The 17007-nt window shown below is 32.7% G+C and overlaps 2 protein-coding genes across 4 annotated transcripts; both read right to left on the bottom strand.

Annotated features, from left to right (window-relative positions):
* Nucleotides 1-340: 340 nt before the first annotated feature.
* Nucleotides 341-7845, bottom strand: LOC143057739 (regucalcin-like). Of its 3 annotated transcripts, none has more exons than XM_076231121.1 (6): nucleotides 7702-7844; nucleotides 5139-5309; nucleotides 4044-4223; nucleotides 2606-2809; nucleotides 1775-1912; nucleotides 341-1135 (listed from the first exon to the last, which is right to left on the bottom strand). In XM_076231121.1, the coding sequence occupies exons 2-6, from the start codon at nucleotides 5293-5295 to the stop codon at nucleotides 930-932; spliced, it is 885 nt and encodes a 294-aa protein (XP_076087236.1). In that variant the 5' UTR covers nucleotides 5296-5309; nucleotides 7702-7844; the 3' UTR covers nucleotides 341-929. The 3 variants fall into 3 exon arrangements, with proteins under 3 accessions (XP_076087236.1, XP_076087237.1, XP_076087238.1); XM_076231122.1 differs by lacking the exon at nucleotides 7702-7844 and adding an exon at nucleotides 7426-7557; XM_076231123.1 differs by lacking the exon at nucleotides 4044-4223 and having other exon boundaries at nucleotides 7702-7845.
* Nucleotides 7846-10794: 2949 nt separating this feature from the next.
* LOC143057738 (regucalcin-like) lies at nucleotides 10795-16143 on the bottom strand. Its single transcript, XM_076231119.1, has 5 exons — nucleotides 15866-16143; nucleotides 15292-15471; nucleotides 13656-13871; nucleotides 12096-12233; nucleotides 10795-11483 (listed from the first exon to the last, which is right to left on the bottom strand). Exons 1-5 carry the CDS (start codon nucleotides 16020-16022, stop codon nucleotides 11278-11280), a joined length of 897 nt encoding a protein of 298 aa, XP_076087234.1. The 5' UTR covers nucleotides 16023-16143; the 3' UTR covers nucleotides 10795-11277.
* Nucleotides 16144-17007: the final 864 nt, after the last annotated feature.

Here is a 17007-nt window from a genome sequence, read left to right as displayed (position 1 = left end):
TTGTAATCTTGCTAAAATCGCATCCTTTGATGTTTTTTTCAAGTTCTTTAGTCACGCATCGTTATAAATATAATGGAATTTAATGCAACTGTCATATAAGTGAGAGGTTTAGCGCTATAAAACCAGGTTCAATCAATCATTTTCTTCATTTGAGAATACCTGTACCAAGTAAGGAATATGACAGTTGTTGTCCATTCGTTTAATGTGTTTTATAATATGATTTTGCCATTTGATTAGGGACTTTCAGTTTTGAATTTTCCCCGGAGTTCAGTATTATTTGTGATTTTACTTTTTGGTATTACAAATAGTGATTATTGCATATAACACAATACGATTGAAAATTTGTTTGATTGATTTACTTCTTCTGTTGAACAATTCATCAAAGCAAATACAACAACTTATATTACAAACGTGGTATAAATTACACAATTCAATATTGGTGGGATCATGCCCTTATTAAAGAAATAGATGAGAACTAGCTTTAAAATCGGAAATATTAAAAGCGAATCAATGAATGAATGAATAAGATATGCGTTGTGAAGATTTAAGGAAAATAGCAACCATCATATAAAGTGTACATAAGCAATATTCATACGAGCATATTATTATAGTCACATAAACTTATATGTTACACATCAACAAATGAGTCTGAACCACTAAATTATAGGCTCCTGACTTGGGACAGGCCCATACATACAGAAAGTGTCGGGGTTAAACATGTTAGGTGGATAACATCCCACATCTCCTTATTCTTATATAATAATACCAAACGATTCAGTTTTTCACGATATATATGATGTAAAATACGGAACAGAAGTTTATATTGTCAAATTGATGGCTATCGTTTGTCATTGATGTGCATACATTCGATGTCATATTAAAAAAATCAGCAAATAGTATCATTGGTCAAAATGTTATCCGTGGGCACTTTATCCTTCATAAACACTCGGTTTTAAGCCTTTGACACCAAGGCCCGTAACTCTGAATAGGGAACCAGATAGTGGGAATTCTTTCAGTTCTTCTTCTGGTGCAGCTGTTCGACCACAGGTTACAAACAATTCGTCATAATTTGGTCCACCAAAGCAGCAAGATGAAATTCTTTTAGCGGGAAAATCGATGGATTGTAATTGTTTTCCTGAAATACGTGTAATAATAATAATAATAATAATAATAATAATAATAATAATAATAATAATAATAATAATTCTTAAATTTAAAGAGGGTTACATAGTTAGTTACAACACAAATCTTCCCTGAGACCCTCAACTGCAAATATAAGTAATTTATATGTAGTAGTATTCAACCAAACTGACACAAACAACACGGTTTCAGCATTTCCTTCTGATAATATTGTTATTTGACATAGATTTTCTGGCAAAGGAAATTTATCATTCTCGAGTACATTTTGAGATCAACTTTTTTCAATTTAGGTTTTACCTTTGGTGGATAGTTATCACATTGACAATCATACCACATCTCCTTATTCTTATTCCTTATATAGCATAACACCCTTATCCTACAAATAGAAGTTACGATCATCATCGGTTTTTTTTGGTATCTCGATTTTCGTTCTTCTATTTGCTTTTTCATCATTTCGGAAAAAAACCATTCAATGATCATTGTTATATAGATGTTTCTTGGAATGATACAAATCTAAAAGTAAGTTGTTAAAGTAGAGAAATCTGCGTCCGCCATATGGGGATAATCGTAGTTGCAGTTACGATTATCACATTGACACCAGTGAATAAGAGGTTACGTGTCCATTAAAACTTACCCGTATCAGGATCAAATCTTACAACTTTACCACCATTAAAACAAGCAATCCATAGCTTGTCTTCTGTGTCAATAGTCATTCCGTCAGGAAAACCCAAAGTTCCTATGGCTTTAAAGTCTATTATCACTTTTTCATTATCTACAAAAATATATTAATGTGTCAATACACAGAATTCAGTATACATTTTATAACAAATTGTATATCAGACATCATGTCCTATCTTTATTTAGGACACAAATTGCAGCACAATCAATATATATTCCATCGAATCATTTCATGTAAAAGAAAATTTTGCACTCGCAACTATGGTCATATCTTATAATATCGCAATGTCGGACCAAATCATTCAGAACTACTTTGGCATGTTTACCAATGAGACATCATTAATAAGAAATACTAAATGAAAGGACTTTTTTAATCATATTTTTTGTTACTAAAGATACAATCTTTAGTTTGTCATTTTATTTCAATAGAAACCCTATTGTGTAAATACCACAACAGTAAGTCACAACCAACAGTATATCTATATTATTTCAGTTTAGAAAATAAATTAAATATACACACTGTGTATCATCACCACCAGATATAGGTAGGCCTGTTTCTCTGTGTTCTCTATGAAAAACTACATTTCTGCCCAGATAGAGGTACCCAGGTATACGCTGGTTTTTTAACACTTGTTTTGTTTTTTTCGTAGACCGCTAACCAGGCCACCGGAGATGATGATACACAATGATGCATCATTCATTTAAATCAAAGGGTGCAGTTTTCAATGATACAACAGCTATTAAAACAAACATAACATTTTTACAATGAGATAAATAACTGTCTTACTAAACGTTCCTGTTTCTATATCGTAGTCCATTCCGTAAACTTTCCCAGGTATTGAGTCTATGTAATACATCCTTTTATTATCAGACGTCCATGCTAGTCCATTAGAGATTGCGATTTTCTCCATATGTTTCTTCACTGTACCATCAGTGTATAAACAATACAAAGATCCCTTTCCGTCTGCAGATATTTCGACCCCCAGTGTCCCTGTAAAAAGACTATGTTAAATTGACATGTACATCTGGGGTATGTATCATTTTATGCAGGAGCATTACAATGTAAGCGAGTTTTTCCTTTCTAAGGGAGCTATGTTACAATCAATCTTCTCGCCCACAATACCTGTGTCAGTAACTTACACAATTATTTGTTACCAATCAGTCATCAATATCTCAGTTACCAAGCCGGCTTTAATTATATTACGTGTGAGTTTTTAATGAACTCAATATAAGAGGGTGGTAAAGGGGGTACCTTCATGACGAATAACGGTAAATTCTTGCCAAATGACGATAACGTTAATTTTTGGTGCATGAAGATAAAATGTGCACTTTCTTTTAGACGATAAAAAAATCGAATAATTTTTACGAATCACGTTAATATTTTTTCAACAATAACGGTCACGATAATTACTTAAGACCTCTGACGAATCACGATAAGGATATTTTGACGAATCACGGTAAAATTTTAATCAATTTGACGCTAACGGTAGCCGAAAATGACCATTTGACGCCTGACGGTAAAGGGCATTACTACCCTCATATAATAGACATGTTAAAGCTTTTGTGTTCTATCCAGTTTGAAGAATTAGTCTCTAAAACCAAATTATTTTAGTGTTTAAGCTGACGTTTTTTAGTAAGTACGCAATGACGTCATCATTTGGTATCTTCTGTCTCTCATTGCATATATCTTAAAATGTTAAAATTGTGAAAACAAACATACCAGTTTAAACAAAAGTTGTTTTCATGTAAGAAACGCAATTAAACAAACATGATTTTTTTTTAACTACGGTGATTGCATTGAGCCTAGTTTTTTTACATCCACTGTGTCGATGTCGCTGATGGTGGAATTTCAATTCCCCGAGGGTATCATCAGACTTCTGTGCTGAAATGAATTATCATTGGTATAGCCATATTTATAAACTAACTGTTTACAAAACTTTTGAATTTTTTTAAATACTAAGGCTTTTCCACCTCATAAATAGGTTACCTTAGCTGTATTTGGCAAAACTTGTAGGAGTTGTGGTCGTCAATGCTCTTTTACTTCGTACTTTATTTGACCTTTTTAACTTTTTTGTATTAGAGCGTCACTGATGAGTCTTTTGTAGACGATACGACGATACGTGCGTCTGGCGTGAATACAAAATTTAATTCTGGTATCTATGATGAGTTATTTACACATCACGAATCTTCCAAGATCACATCAATATTTCAGTATGTATTCTTACCAAACCATAAACGTCCCCTTGTATCGCACTTGGCATCGTTCACGTTTGTAACCACATTGGTATCAACTTCTGTGATCAAACTGACGTTCTTTGTATTCCAGTCTAATGTTGATATTGTTTTTCCATAACCAATCACATGGCCACCATTTGCCCGTGGAATTATAAATCCTACATATTTGTCTGTAATTATTGAAAAATAGATTTATGATAAATATTCCATATAATTGTTTTTGTTCGGTATATCTTTGATCGTGTAATTGAATTGATGATACAGCTTAGTAAAAGATTCATTAGTGACACTAGATTAAAAATAGTTAAAAGGCCTAAATAAAGTACGAAGTTGAAGTTGAAGCGCCTTGATTCAATAAATTCCGAAAAGTTTTACCAAATTCAACGAAGGTTATCTATTCATGGGGTAGCAATCATTAGCCTTTCGAATAAGCTTTGTTAACAATTATTTATAAATGTGACCATGTCAATGACGAAACATGTCAACGAACAAGTACTGACTCCTGGGCTGGTGATACCCTCGGGGAGGAAACCCCAACGAGCAGTGGCATCGACCTAGTGGTAGTGCCATAATTCATCAAAATTTCTTTCTGTAATATATGAGCACCGCAGACTTCTTACTCTATGTTTCATTTATTGATTTGCTTATAACTCATTGACTTTATGTGACCAATTCAGTTTATTTGCGCTTTTTATTTTGGTATATTGTTAATTTAAAGTACGAGTAAAATAAGGCATACCCTTACCATTCAATGATTCCAATTATTTCAATAATACATTAATGTAAGTTATAACCGACCATCTTAAGGTTGTGACTAACACTACTAGTAGCAAGTTTAAAACAAAAATATGAGGTAACATTTAATTCCAACTTAAAGCAGAATATATTATCTAATGCTAAATGTAGTTTTAAAATATGACAAGGAATTTTCAAAAAAGCAAAACCATTATGTGTAGAACGACATTAATGTTTGTCAATTGACGAAAACCATAATATGTTCACACATATCGACTATCTTGATTTTTGTATTGTACTGGATTCCTGTTTTTGACGTGAATCTGCGACGGCTCCTGTTATTAACTTACCTAACTGAATCTTTTGTACTTCTTTAGTTTTATAATTCCATGAGAAAACTCTTTGAGCAATATTATCTACAAAATACAATGTTTGTGTTGTCTCGTCCCAGTGGGGACCTTCTCCTATATCTGTGAAGTTGTTTTCCAGTAAAACTTCAACTGACATGTTTCGGCATAAATCTACAAGATCATTAAATACAAATATTGCACAAGTTATAAGTGGGCGATTGTTAAAACAACACTTACAATTTTTCATCATCTTAAAATTAAAACACCTTTGATGAAATTTGGAAACATTTAGGTTTTGACATTGAATTTTTGGATGTGAGTAATACAGGCTTTGCATTATGTATATGCCCATCCCAAGTCAGGAACCTGTTATGCAATGGTTTTGGTCAGTTGCTGTCTGTTATTAGTATTTTTACTCGTTTATTGTTTTGTCATACACTAGACAGTTAGTCTTGTTTTACAGGTTATCATATCGGGGGTTTTACAATTTTTAGCTAACTAAACGGTATATGTTCAAGTGATAGCTGAAGGCTTCACAGTAGTCTTAAATTCGCGTTATTATAGCTCAGTGATTAGATTTGCGCATTCATATAATCAGTAAGGTGAATTTCTAAAACCAAATTGCCGATTGAGAATATACTGTCCATTACCAGGTACATAATAAAAGCCGACAAAGTGTCATATTAAAGGTCGCTATAAAGTTGAGACATCGACACATTGCATCGGTCAGCCAGTTTGCGACGGTCACCTCAATAGTTATGTAATGACGATTTCAGTCGTATTTCTTCATATTTATAAAATCTGTGTTTGCGTCTTTTTTTTCCTATTTCGAAACTTAACATAAATTTTCAAACATCCGTCACCAACAAGTTAATCTCATCTCAAATTCCAACTTTTATCACGAACGTATACACTTGATCACGTAGACGCATATTGGAACTTTGAAAAATATGAAGTTTATCTGTTCCTCAATTTATTGCTTTCGTCGATTTTACCAAAACATATGTTTTTGTGCTTAAACATGTTAAAGTCGCAATGATGAGTCAAGCACTTAGAAGTTATTTAGAAGAAAAAAAATGATTTTTTTTATTTACTACAGCACTGGTTTCAGCGGTTCCTTCATAACAAATTAGAAAAACTATACAAAGCCATTGTATTTTCAATTTTTTCAATCATTTTTTTTGGACGTCTGGAGAAGTGGGAAGAAATTTTAAAACGCAACGTTCAATTTGAGGGTTTTCGGCCAATATCAATCGTGCACTTCTTTAATTAATGTTGCAATTCTAAACGTTTGAGTTTGGCAGAAAAGAGGTGCCGTGCAATATCAATTTAAAATCAGTATTCGTTGTGATTGAACAGTATGTAATTGGTTTTACTTTGTTAGAAAAAAACTGGTTCACAAACTATGCTTCTCTTTAAGAGATACTTGATATTCTTTGTTATCGCTATTTTACGAATTTTTCCATCGATCTTGCGAACTGATAACTTCCTTTCTCAGCGGAGTCGAGTGATGTGTAAAATTATCGCTAGAAACTAAGGGAACACGTGCCGTTGTCAAAGAAATTAACAACGTCTTCATATGTTATATAGCGATAAACAGATTATCATTGGTCATTTCAACTCGATTGCTATCCTCACTTTCGCCGTACCGGCTCAAGCAAGAAAATTAATCTATAAATCGATAATCTATAAATATTTCATTTTCTTTACCTTCTTGTTCCCGGGTTTCATCTCATATAAACACAACTTGAATATTTCACCAGTATAAATACAATTGAAAAGCATTCGAAATAGATTTAAAGACACAAAATAAAAGGAGGGAACTATCGTCTTTAAATCGCCGTTTTGTGATTTAATTTTATTTAACTCTGCATATAACAGGTACACAGTTTAGGCCGTTAACCATGTTAACATGGTTAAAGCAGTTATTTCGCATTTTTTCCCCCAACATTATGCACCTTCAAACCCATTACATAATAAGAAATAACTCAAACTGGTCCATGCTCTTGGCGACAAATTGTATGTTTATCCCCTTAGTCATATATTATCATTGATTTTGTGATGTGTATATATGTAACGAATACACACAACATGCATTGAAGATCGTTGAACGAGAAAATAAACATGATAGATAGAAAACTCCGGTTTTGACTGAGCAGGCCTCGTATAACATAATTATGTTGCCAACATTTATAATTATTCAGTCAGAAGTATAAGTTTTGTTTATTTGTTATATATTTTACGTCAAACAGTTAAAGCATCATTTTATTATTTTACACATATTTACCTTTTGAACTTATCTTTTTTTTAAAATGACATTGACCTTCGCAAGTAGGCTATCTACACAATATCAATGTTTGTTGAAAAAGAATAAATCTTTATAATCTTAAAAAGATATCACTTGAAGCGGAAACAACAAAAACCCAAAATGTGAATGAAATTGATTGTTTAGTTCACATTAATAACTTGCATATAATTACATACATCACAGATCAAATGGGTATAGTATGCTTGAACATGTTCAAAAATATTATTACAAGTTCTGCCTGTTATAAAAGCTTACCTGACTTCTTTTTCAGATTAACTTTCTAAAGGGTCAGTATGAGATTATGTTATCCCTTGGCGTCCCTGATTACGATTTGATCATCTGAAACTGCTAAAAAATGTGAAATAAACCCTCACTGAGTCGATTTATTGTTGAAATTGTATAAATGTCATACAAGATGGTACAAGAATATTAAAACATGTTTAAAATGCAAATAATTGTTTTATATCTATGAAAGTTACATATACAGATATTCTGAATGGGTCAAATTTAGATCGTCAGAATCTATTGACCCTCTATTTATATTAAAATTGCCAACCGACTCCTTAATAAGCAATACTTTTTAATTAAATGATATTTTATTTATTTTTGCTTAAACTTAAATAAAATTGAGAATGGAAATGGGGTTTAAATCTACATTATCATGGTCATGAACTGTATGCAAAAATTAATCATTGCATTTTTTTTTTTCAATTTGATAATAAAACGAATAAAATATCTATTGTCTTCATCAATTAAAACTTGTGTTCATATTGGTTAATTGACACTCAAGTACCTGCTATTTGAACCTTTATTAAATCAGCTAGGTTTTGAAGGAATATAAATAGTACTGCAATATATGAATAACAGCAGATGATCACTCTTACTGAAAACCTGTCTTCATTATTATGTTTATTTGTATTTTTTCCTCTTTAAAGGATTGTTTATATGAGAACCAGATCAACACTTCAACATTGCTCGATCGAAATAATAAGACTATCAAACATTATAAATTACAAATGGTTTAATTGGTTTAACTCTGGCTGAGGAAGTATAACTAGCATACAATCTTACAATTATATGATTTTCTTATCAATATTAAACAAGATCGATCAGTCGGGTATTTAAAAGTTAGGAATTTTTATCGAATCTCAGTTCACGAAACCGTGTGTAATAGCACCAAATCATAGTACGTCATATCCAGTTGCATACGAAAAACGGTCGGAAAAAGATTCCCTTGAATTCGACAGTTGTAGTCATAATCATATATTGGGTGTTTCATAGTACCATTTTCTTTTTATAATATGTTACTAGACTTTGAACACATGCATTTGTCCTCGGTATTGGACAGGATTCACACAGATTTTAGCCTGCTATGAAACCCATATCAGTAAATTTGTGACTAGAATGTTTTTAAATTTAAATAACACCTTTTAAAAGTAGATAAACAAAACACTGTACACATCAGAAAAGATCAGCAACAGAAAATCTACAAAATTGAAAATATGAGTGCAATCATCAATTCACATAAGATTTATTGCATTTAAAGAATACTTGGAAAACCAACTTTAACATTGCTGTCCATCATCTTCAAGCAGTATCATAATAAAGAGAGATAATGCCTACGGCAAAAAATGATCTGCAAAGCCAGATTTCAAAATCATTTATATCCGTGATTTTATATGATTGTTAACGACTACTTTCGCACATAATTTACCTCCTGCCATCTTTAAAACAGTTGTCGATAAGCGAAAACTGTAAACATAAAAAACAATTGACTATTTCGTTGATATGGCGTACCAAATAAACTCATCATAGATACCAGGACTAAAATTTTACACTTACGCCAGACGCGCGTTTCGTCTTCAAAAGACTCATCAGTGACGCTCGAATCAAAAAATGTTTAAAAGTCCAAATAAAGTACGAAGTTGAAAATTTCTTAAAGTTTTGCCAAATACAGCTAATGTAATCTATTCCTGAAGTAGAAAAGCCTTAGTATTTCAAAAATTAAAAGTTTTGTTCAAAGTTAATTTATTATTATGAACATATCAATATTAACTCAAGTCAACACAGAAGTGCTGACTACTTGGCTGGTGATTCCCTCGGGGAAATAAATCTCCACCATCAGTGGCATCGACCCAGTGGTTGTAAATAAACTCATCATAGATACCAGGACTAAAATTTTACACTTACGCCAGACGCGCGTTTCGTCTACAAAAGACTTATCACTGACGCTTGAATCAAAAAAAAATTAGATTATACTACCGGTAACTTTGATGAGTTTTAACAAATTATACAATGGGAGTATCCGATCAGAGAATAATTAATCGTACATATCTTATTGTCAATAAGGAAGGAGGAAAAATTATTTAAACATATGAAATTTGTTTTATTTTAGATTTTACCCATGTAAGATAAGATTTTGTTTTCCACTCTGACCATTCTGCTGATTTTATTCACTTGTCTTATCAAATATTTATTTTTAAGCTTTCACCAGCAAAAAATTTAAGCAAACTATCATAAACCAGTTGGAAATTGATTGACACAAATTAATACAAACGACAAAAGACACATAGCACCGATCTTAGAGTACTCACAGTTTCTGAAAGCTAGTTCCTTGTTCAAAGCCTCTTACATTTAAGAAATAAATCAAGTGTTCCTACAAACGCGGCAATCAATGCATATTCAATGAATGTTCGTACCAATAAATACAATATTCAAAGATCGTATTACGGTCATAAATTATTTAGATTTAAGAATACGTTTATTCAAAGAATTTTTTCACATAGTCTATAAAAACATCACCTTAAAAGTAAGTATACAATAGTATGCAACGGTATATCCAAAACATAATTCGTTGGAATTTAGTAATATGCATCTTCAAGATCCAAAAGTATTTGCAACTACTAACATCAGTTATTTGTAACTATTGGCCCTAATAAGAAGCAATTTATATCAATGCAATCTGTACACTAAAAACGTTTATAGTATACTATATAGTATTTTTTTATGTACACTCATGTGCATTAGATTTTTAAGGACCAGAAACACTTTGTGGTTTTTAGATCTATAATAACTTGAGTTTATTCGTTTGATTTAAATTAGATATCCAACGGTAGGATCATTGTTGAAGAAAATTTTGTTTTATCTTTTAGTTGATGCGCTTCCCTCGGTTTAGGTTTGTTACCTGGTTTTGTTTTCTCTTAATCGATTGATGCTTTTTGAATGCCGGTATACTACTGTTGCCTGTATTTATTTGTCAATAACATATAAACGTTTCTGTGTACATTCATGTTCTCTATTGTGTTCCTTTTCAAGGCGGCTAGTTTCACCAACCACTGGAAGAAGCAATTAATTCGATACTTTATTACATTTTTTGCTATTTTAAATATAAAAAACAAGAATGTGTCCCCAGTACACAGATGCCCCACTGGCACTATCATTTTCTATGTTCAGTGGACCGTGAAATTGGGGTAAAATTAAAACTCTAATTTGGCATTATAATAAGAAAGATCATATCAAAGGGAACATGTGTAGTAAGTTTAAAGTTGATTGGACTACAACTTCAGCAAAAACTATCTTGATCCAAAAACTTTAGTCTGAGACAGACGAACGAACGGACGCACAGACCAGAAAACATAATGCCCCTCTTCTATCGTAGGGGGGCATAAAAATTTGACAACATTTAGCACCATGATTTTATACACGTAAAAGTTATATATTGTAGTATATGTACTGCTGTGTCATGACTGCTCTTCTTTGTCGTGAACTCTTATTCCATTGCATCACATCTATTTGATTTAAATAATACGCAAAACAACATAAACCATGGCATTATCCTTCATAAATATTTGGTTTTGAGCCTTTCACACCAAGGCCCGTAACTCTGAATAGGGAACCCGATAGTGGTAGATCTTTAAGTTCTTGTTCTGGAGCACCTGATCGACCACACGTGACAAATAACTCATTATAATTCGGACCACCAAAGCAGCATGACGTTATTCTTTTAGCAGGAAAATCAATACACTGCAACTGTTTACCTGAAAGAATAACAAAAAAAAAACACTTCATTTCTGGAACAATCAGATGGCTTGTAGATCTCCGAATGATGCTTAAAATGGGCAGTTATGGAAGCAACTTCTGGGTGATATTTTTGATGAAAAGTATTAATAAAGATACCGAACTAAAAGGTGTGGTGCTTCTGTTAACTTAACCACGTCATTGTCGACCAATTCTCAAATTATGGGATTGATTGCTTGCCGCCTAGGTTTAGTCTACTCGTTTGTTTTATACTGTGATTGCCATGCATGAATAATTGTCTGGACTAAAAGCATAAGGTTGTGCAGGCGTACCTTACTGAAGTTGTTCTTCTTGAAATTTTTATATTCGTAATATTTAAACAATATTACGGAACTATACATATTCAGAACTGTTATATGTAAACAAGTGGGTGGTTTCACGAGCTATAAAACCACATTTGAAATATAATTTTCTTCCGGATATGCAAGTATCAAGTCAGAATATGACAGTTGTTGTCCGTTTGTCCCGTGTTTGATATAGTATAACGTTTGGTTTTGTCAGTTTTCATAAACTTCCCCTTAGTGAATTTAACTGAGAGTTCGTTTTTTTTAACTGTTTGTTATCATATTTACCCGTATCAGGATCAAATCTTACAACTTTAGCACCAGCATAACAAGCCACCCATAGCTTGTCTTCTGTGTCAATAGTCATTCCATCCGGTAAACCTAATGTTCCTATTGCTTCGAAGTCTACTATGACTTTTTCATTGGCTATATGAAACAAAGAAATGTGTAATTAAGAACTACAAAGAATTGACAAGTTAAAAATTGTTAACCTTGAAAAAGCTACAATATATTTGTGTGAGATGACGAAAAATCAAACTATGTATACATATAAAGAAACAAGAATGTGTCCCAAGTATACAGATGCCCCATTCGCACTATCATTTTATATGTTCAGTGGACCGTGTAAAATGGGGAAAATCTCTAATTTAAAATTATTAAAAAAATTAAAAATTAGAAAGATCATATCGTAGGGAACATGTGTACTAAGTTTCAAGTTGATTGGACTTCAACTTCATCAAAAACTACCTCGACCAAAAACTTTAACCAAAACTTTAACCTGAAGCGGGACGAATGGACGGACGAACGGACGGACGGACGAACGGACGCCGCACAGACCAGGAAACTTAATGCCCATCTACTATCGTACCAAAATAATATGTTTATATTTTTAATATATTAGTATTTGTAAAAAGTTGTGTTGATTAAAAAGAAAGGTGGACCATATAAAAAGACGTCAATCAAACCTCATAGTTTGTGGAGATTATTAAATAAAATTGAAAATTAAAATAAAAACAACGACACCGACATGACAAACAACAGACTATATAATACTACATAAAAAAAACTAAAGACTTAATACTAAGTAACACGGACCAACCAATGGGGATCTCAAGTACTCCTCAATGTTAAGTAAAACCGGCTCAACATGTGACATCTGCCATGTTGCTCATGGTAAGTACACATAAGATGATAGCACAATCCTTGAAAAGAGGCTTGGATTATGACATCGACAATTGAACCTAATCCGTTGTCATCAGATTTGGTCAACAAGCTCGTGATGAGGTCCATTAAATTACAAAAGGACGACTTCATTTTAACCTATTGGTATATTAGTGCAACAGTTTCATTGAAGAAGCAACTATCTATCAAGGAAATCGTGGTAGGAAAGGCAAACTCTGAAATGTCGTGTAAATTGGGATATGCATACTCCATAAATAAGATTCAACATAGAATTAGATCTAGAAAGTTCACAATTTGACAGGTAAATCTAGAATTGTTTTGTCACAATTTTTTTTTGTATTTCAACCAACCATCATTGTTGATTTCATGGTGTAAGTCAAAATAAGAAGTCGACTTAATTATATCTGTGGTATCCTTTTTCTCAAATTGGAGAACTAAATTATGGCGACATTTGTTTGGCGATGTTCAAATTTTGTAAAATGACAAATCAATACAACAAACAATAACTGGAGGAATCACATGTACTATTAAAGGAGGAAGATTCGGTGCATCGACAGGGTATTAAATGCCTTCTGATATTCATGCATTACCCGTAAGGCGTATATATTCATATTAAAAAATTACAAAACAACCCTGAATTTATCTACAGGAAACAATACAACTTACTAAATGTCCCCGTTTCTATATCGTAGTCCATCCCGTAAACTTTCCCAGGTATTGAGTCTATGTAATACATCCTTTTATTATCAGAGGACCATGCCAGTCCATTAGATATGGTGACTTTCTCTTTATGTTTCTTCACTGTACCATCAGTATATAAACAATACAAAGATCCTTGCTCCTTCTCGGTCATTTCCGGTAGTCTATCAGCTCCCATGGTTCCTATTTGATAAACAATTACACCTTTTTATTGTACAGATCCATGTGCTTCTTTATATCTTTCAATTCCAACATTTGGACTAAGTTCTAAGTTTCATTACAGCTTGACAATACAGACTAAAGACAACTAAATCAAAATATTTTAAAAGTAAAATCACAAAAAAACTGAACTCTGAGGAAAATTCAAACCGAAGAGTCCCAAATCAAATGCCAAAATCAAAAGCCCAAACACGTCCAATACAGCTTAGGCAGCAACCATTTGATTTTCTGGGGGGGGGGGGGGGGGAGGCTATGGTTTTTTTTGGAAAAAAAGTTTGTTTCCAGTTTTTGGAGAAAAAAAAATTGTTTGTTTCACCCTCAGCTGCCACTATATGTAATGCTAAAATTGAAAGAAAAAAATTGTTTTCGACTTGTCGCGAAAAAATTACGGCGAAAAAAAAATTGTCCAGAAAAAAAGACCATAGCCCCTCCCCCCCCCCCCCCCCCCCCCCCCAAAGAAAATCAAATGGTTGCTGCCTTCCATGTTTAAATTTATACGATATCATTGATTTTATTTTATCCCACATCAAATCATTATGAACAAGGGTATTTTTTTCATGCGACTGGAATAAACGCAAACAAATTTTTCAATCTCCCTTTTTGCAATTTGGTTCAGCTCAAAATCTGACAAGTGTTTTTATAAATTCTCGCACACAGAAGATTGGATATATTGGTACCATAATGTTTTGTTTGTGATTTTTTTTTAATAAATGACGTTGTTCGCTTTGCTGACTATAGTAAATTGAGTTAATAGTTCCCTCCCCCCCCCCCCCCCCCCCATGTTGTCATGCTCAGACCTTTCATTGCATACTTTATAGTGTATGGGTTTTACGTATTTTCATGTTATAAATAATTTCAGTGTCATTCTTGCTGTATATCATATTCGTTTTTTGTTCGATTTTTTTTTTAAACATAAATCAGGTTGTTAGTCATATTAAAGCTGACAATGCGATATGGGTTTTATATGTAATGAAAATAATCAAAACCAACAGAAACATTTTGTTCCATTTTAATCCATAAGCGATACGTTTCAAAGCACCTCATTAAAATGATAACACAATGTTGACTGCTCTACCCCTATTATTGACATTATTTTACCTTTGTGTCTGTTTGTTTTGTTCAAACATCGTTGTCAATATAATGGAATTTTATGCGACTGTCATACAAGTGAGAGGTTCAGCTAGCTATATAACCAGGTATAATCCACCATTCTCTACATAAGAAAATGCCAGTACCAAGACAGCAATTTGATAGTAGTTGTCCCTCCGTTTGATGTTTTTGGGATTTTGATTTAACCATTTGATTAGGGACTTTTCTTTTTGAGTTTTCCTCGGAGTTATGTATTTTTGTGATTTAACTTTTTTCATAGCTCCTTGTTTCTTACCAAACCACAAACGTCCCCTAGCATCACATTTCCCATCGTTCATCCTGGTATCAACATTTTCATCAACTTCCGTGATCACAGTGACCTTCTTCGAGTTCCAATCTATGGCTGATATAGTTTTTCCATAACCAATTACATGGCCACCTTTCGCACGTGGAATTATAAATCCAAGAACCTTTTCTATAAATAAATCAAAGATAAACAAAAATATCCACTTGAACAAACAAAACAATAAATAACTTATCATTTGCTTGTTATATAGTTTTTTATATTGTTTACATGTCTAACTATTCAAGGCAGGATAAGTACCATGCGTTTGTTGTGAAATGAGAAATTCCCGTCTGCAAATGGAATAAATGTCCACCAACAGAGGCACTGACCCAGTGGTAGTAAATATAACATACACGATACTTATTTATTAAAGTTATTTTATTCACAAAATCCGCATGCCGACAATAAGTTTCCTCAGTGATGCTAAACCGATCAAATTTAATCTAATCTTAAGTGAATGTACAAAAAATGTCACCAAAGAGACTTACTTTTTCCCTAGCAAATTTCATTCATATAGACTTACCTAACTGAATCATCTGTACTTCCTTAGTTCTGTAATCCCAAGAGAACACTTTTTGTCCTAAATTATCTATGAAAAATAATGTTTGTGTATCCTCAGCCCAATGGGGACCTTCCCCTGTGCCAGTGAAGACATTCTTCAGTAACACTTCTACAGACATTTGTAAGCACTATATATATATGGAGTACAAGTCTAGTTACAATAATCTTGTATTTCAGTTGACCGTGACCTCCCAGGTTATCTGAAGATACAAGAATTGTGTACAATTGACAACATGATTGACAAACAAATGATAAAAGAGTTGTGTGTGTACACTGTTATTAATAACAGAGGTCGGTCATTTAAAAACGTATCAACCGTATCGTATACGTTGACGTATCCGCATCTGCAGATTTATCAAAAACTATTATGTGATCCCGAGCTTAAAAACACCTTACGTTCGAATCAATCAAACATTCACTTTCAAAATTTGAAATAGTGGTGTTTTGTAAAAATAATAATAAGGGGGTTAATCAACTACTTTTACATGCCCTTAAAAAGGAGCCAATGTAGGGCAGGTACATGAATATCGTACACAAATCTTTAATAATATATTTAAAAAATATTTCAAGATCTTACATAAATAAACGCACACAAAAAATCTAATGTACTACTTATATACATTTAAGGAACTTTGAATATTGTTCATTTGCGATGTTATCATAAGAGGCAATAGAAACACGAGTTGTCTTCAGATGTCATATAAATACATGTACATTTAATAAAACAGTACTGAGTATCACTCTATTTGTCAAATAACAATTTGGTTCTACGTGAGCACAAGTTAGCACACAAATAAACGATTTTACCGTATTCACTCCTTTCATGTTCCAACTATTAAGGAATATCTTTAAAAGTCGGATTACATGTTCCACAAAAACTCGATATTTTCTACTTGTTTTGTTATTTTTTGCATTAGAAATTAATCAGTTGCCCATTTGCATTATTGAAAGTACATAAAATTAAAGCTCGAGATTACATACTGTTTTTTGGTATATCTGCAGATGCGGATACGTCAACGTATAATATGATACTTTAAATTACCGACCTCTAGTTGCGACCACAAAATTACATGTAAACAATGTTCACTAGATTTTTGCTCCCAT

Source organism: Mytilus galloprovincialis, chromosome 13, assembly GCF_965363235.1.
Source record: "Mytilus galloprovincialis chromosome 13, xbMytGall1.hap1.1, whole genome shotgun sequence".
Classification (NCBI taxonomy): domain Eukaryota; kingdom Metazoa; phylum Mollusca; class Bivalvia; order Mytilida; family Mytilidae; genus Mytilus; species Mytilus galloprovincialis.
This window is presented reverse-complemented; position numbering and strand designations above follow the sequence as displayed.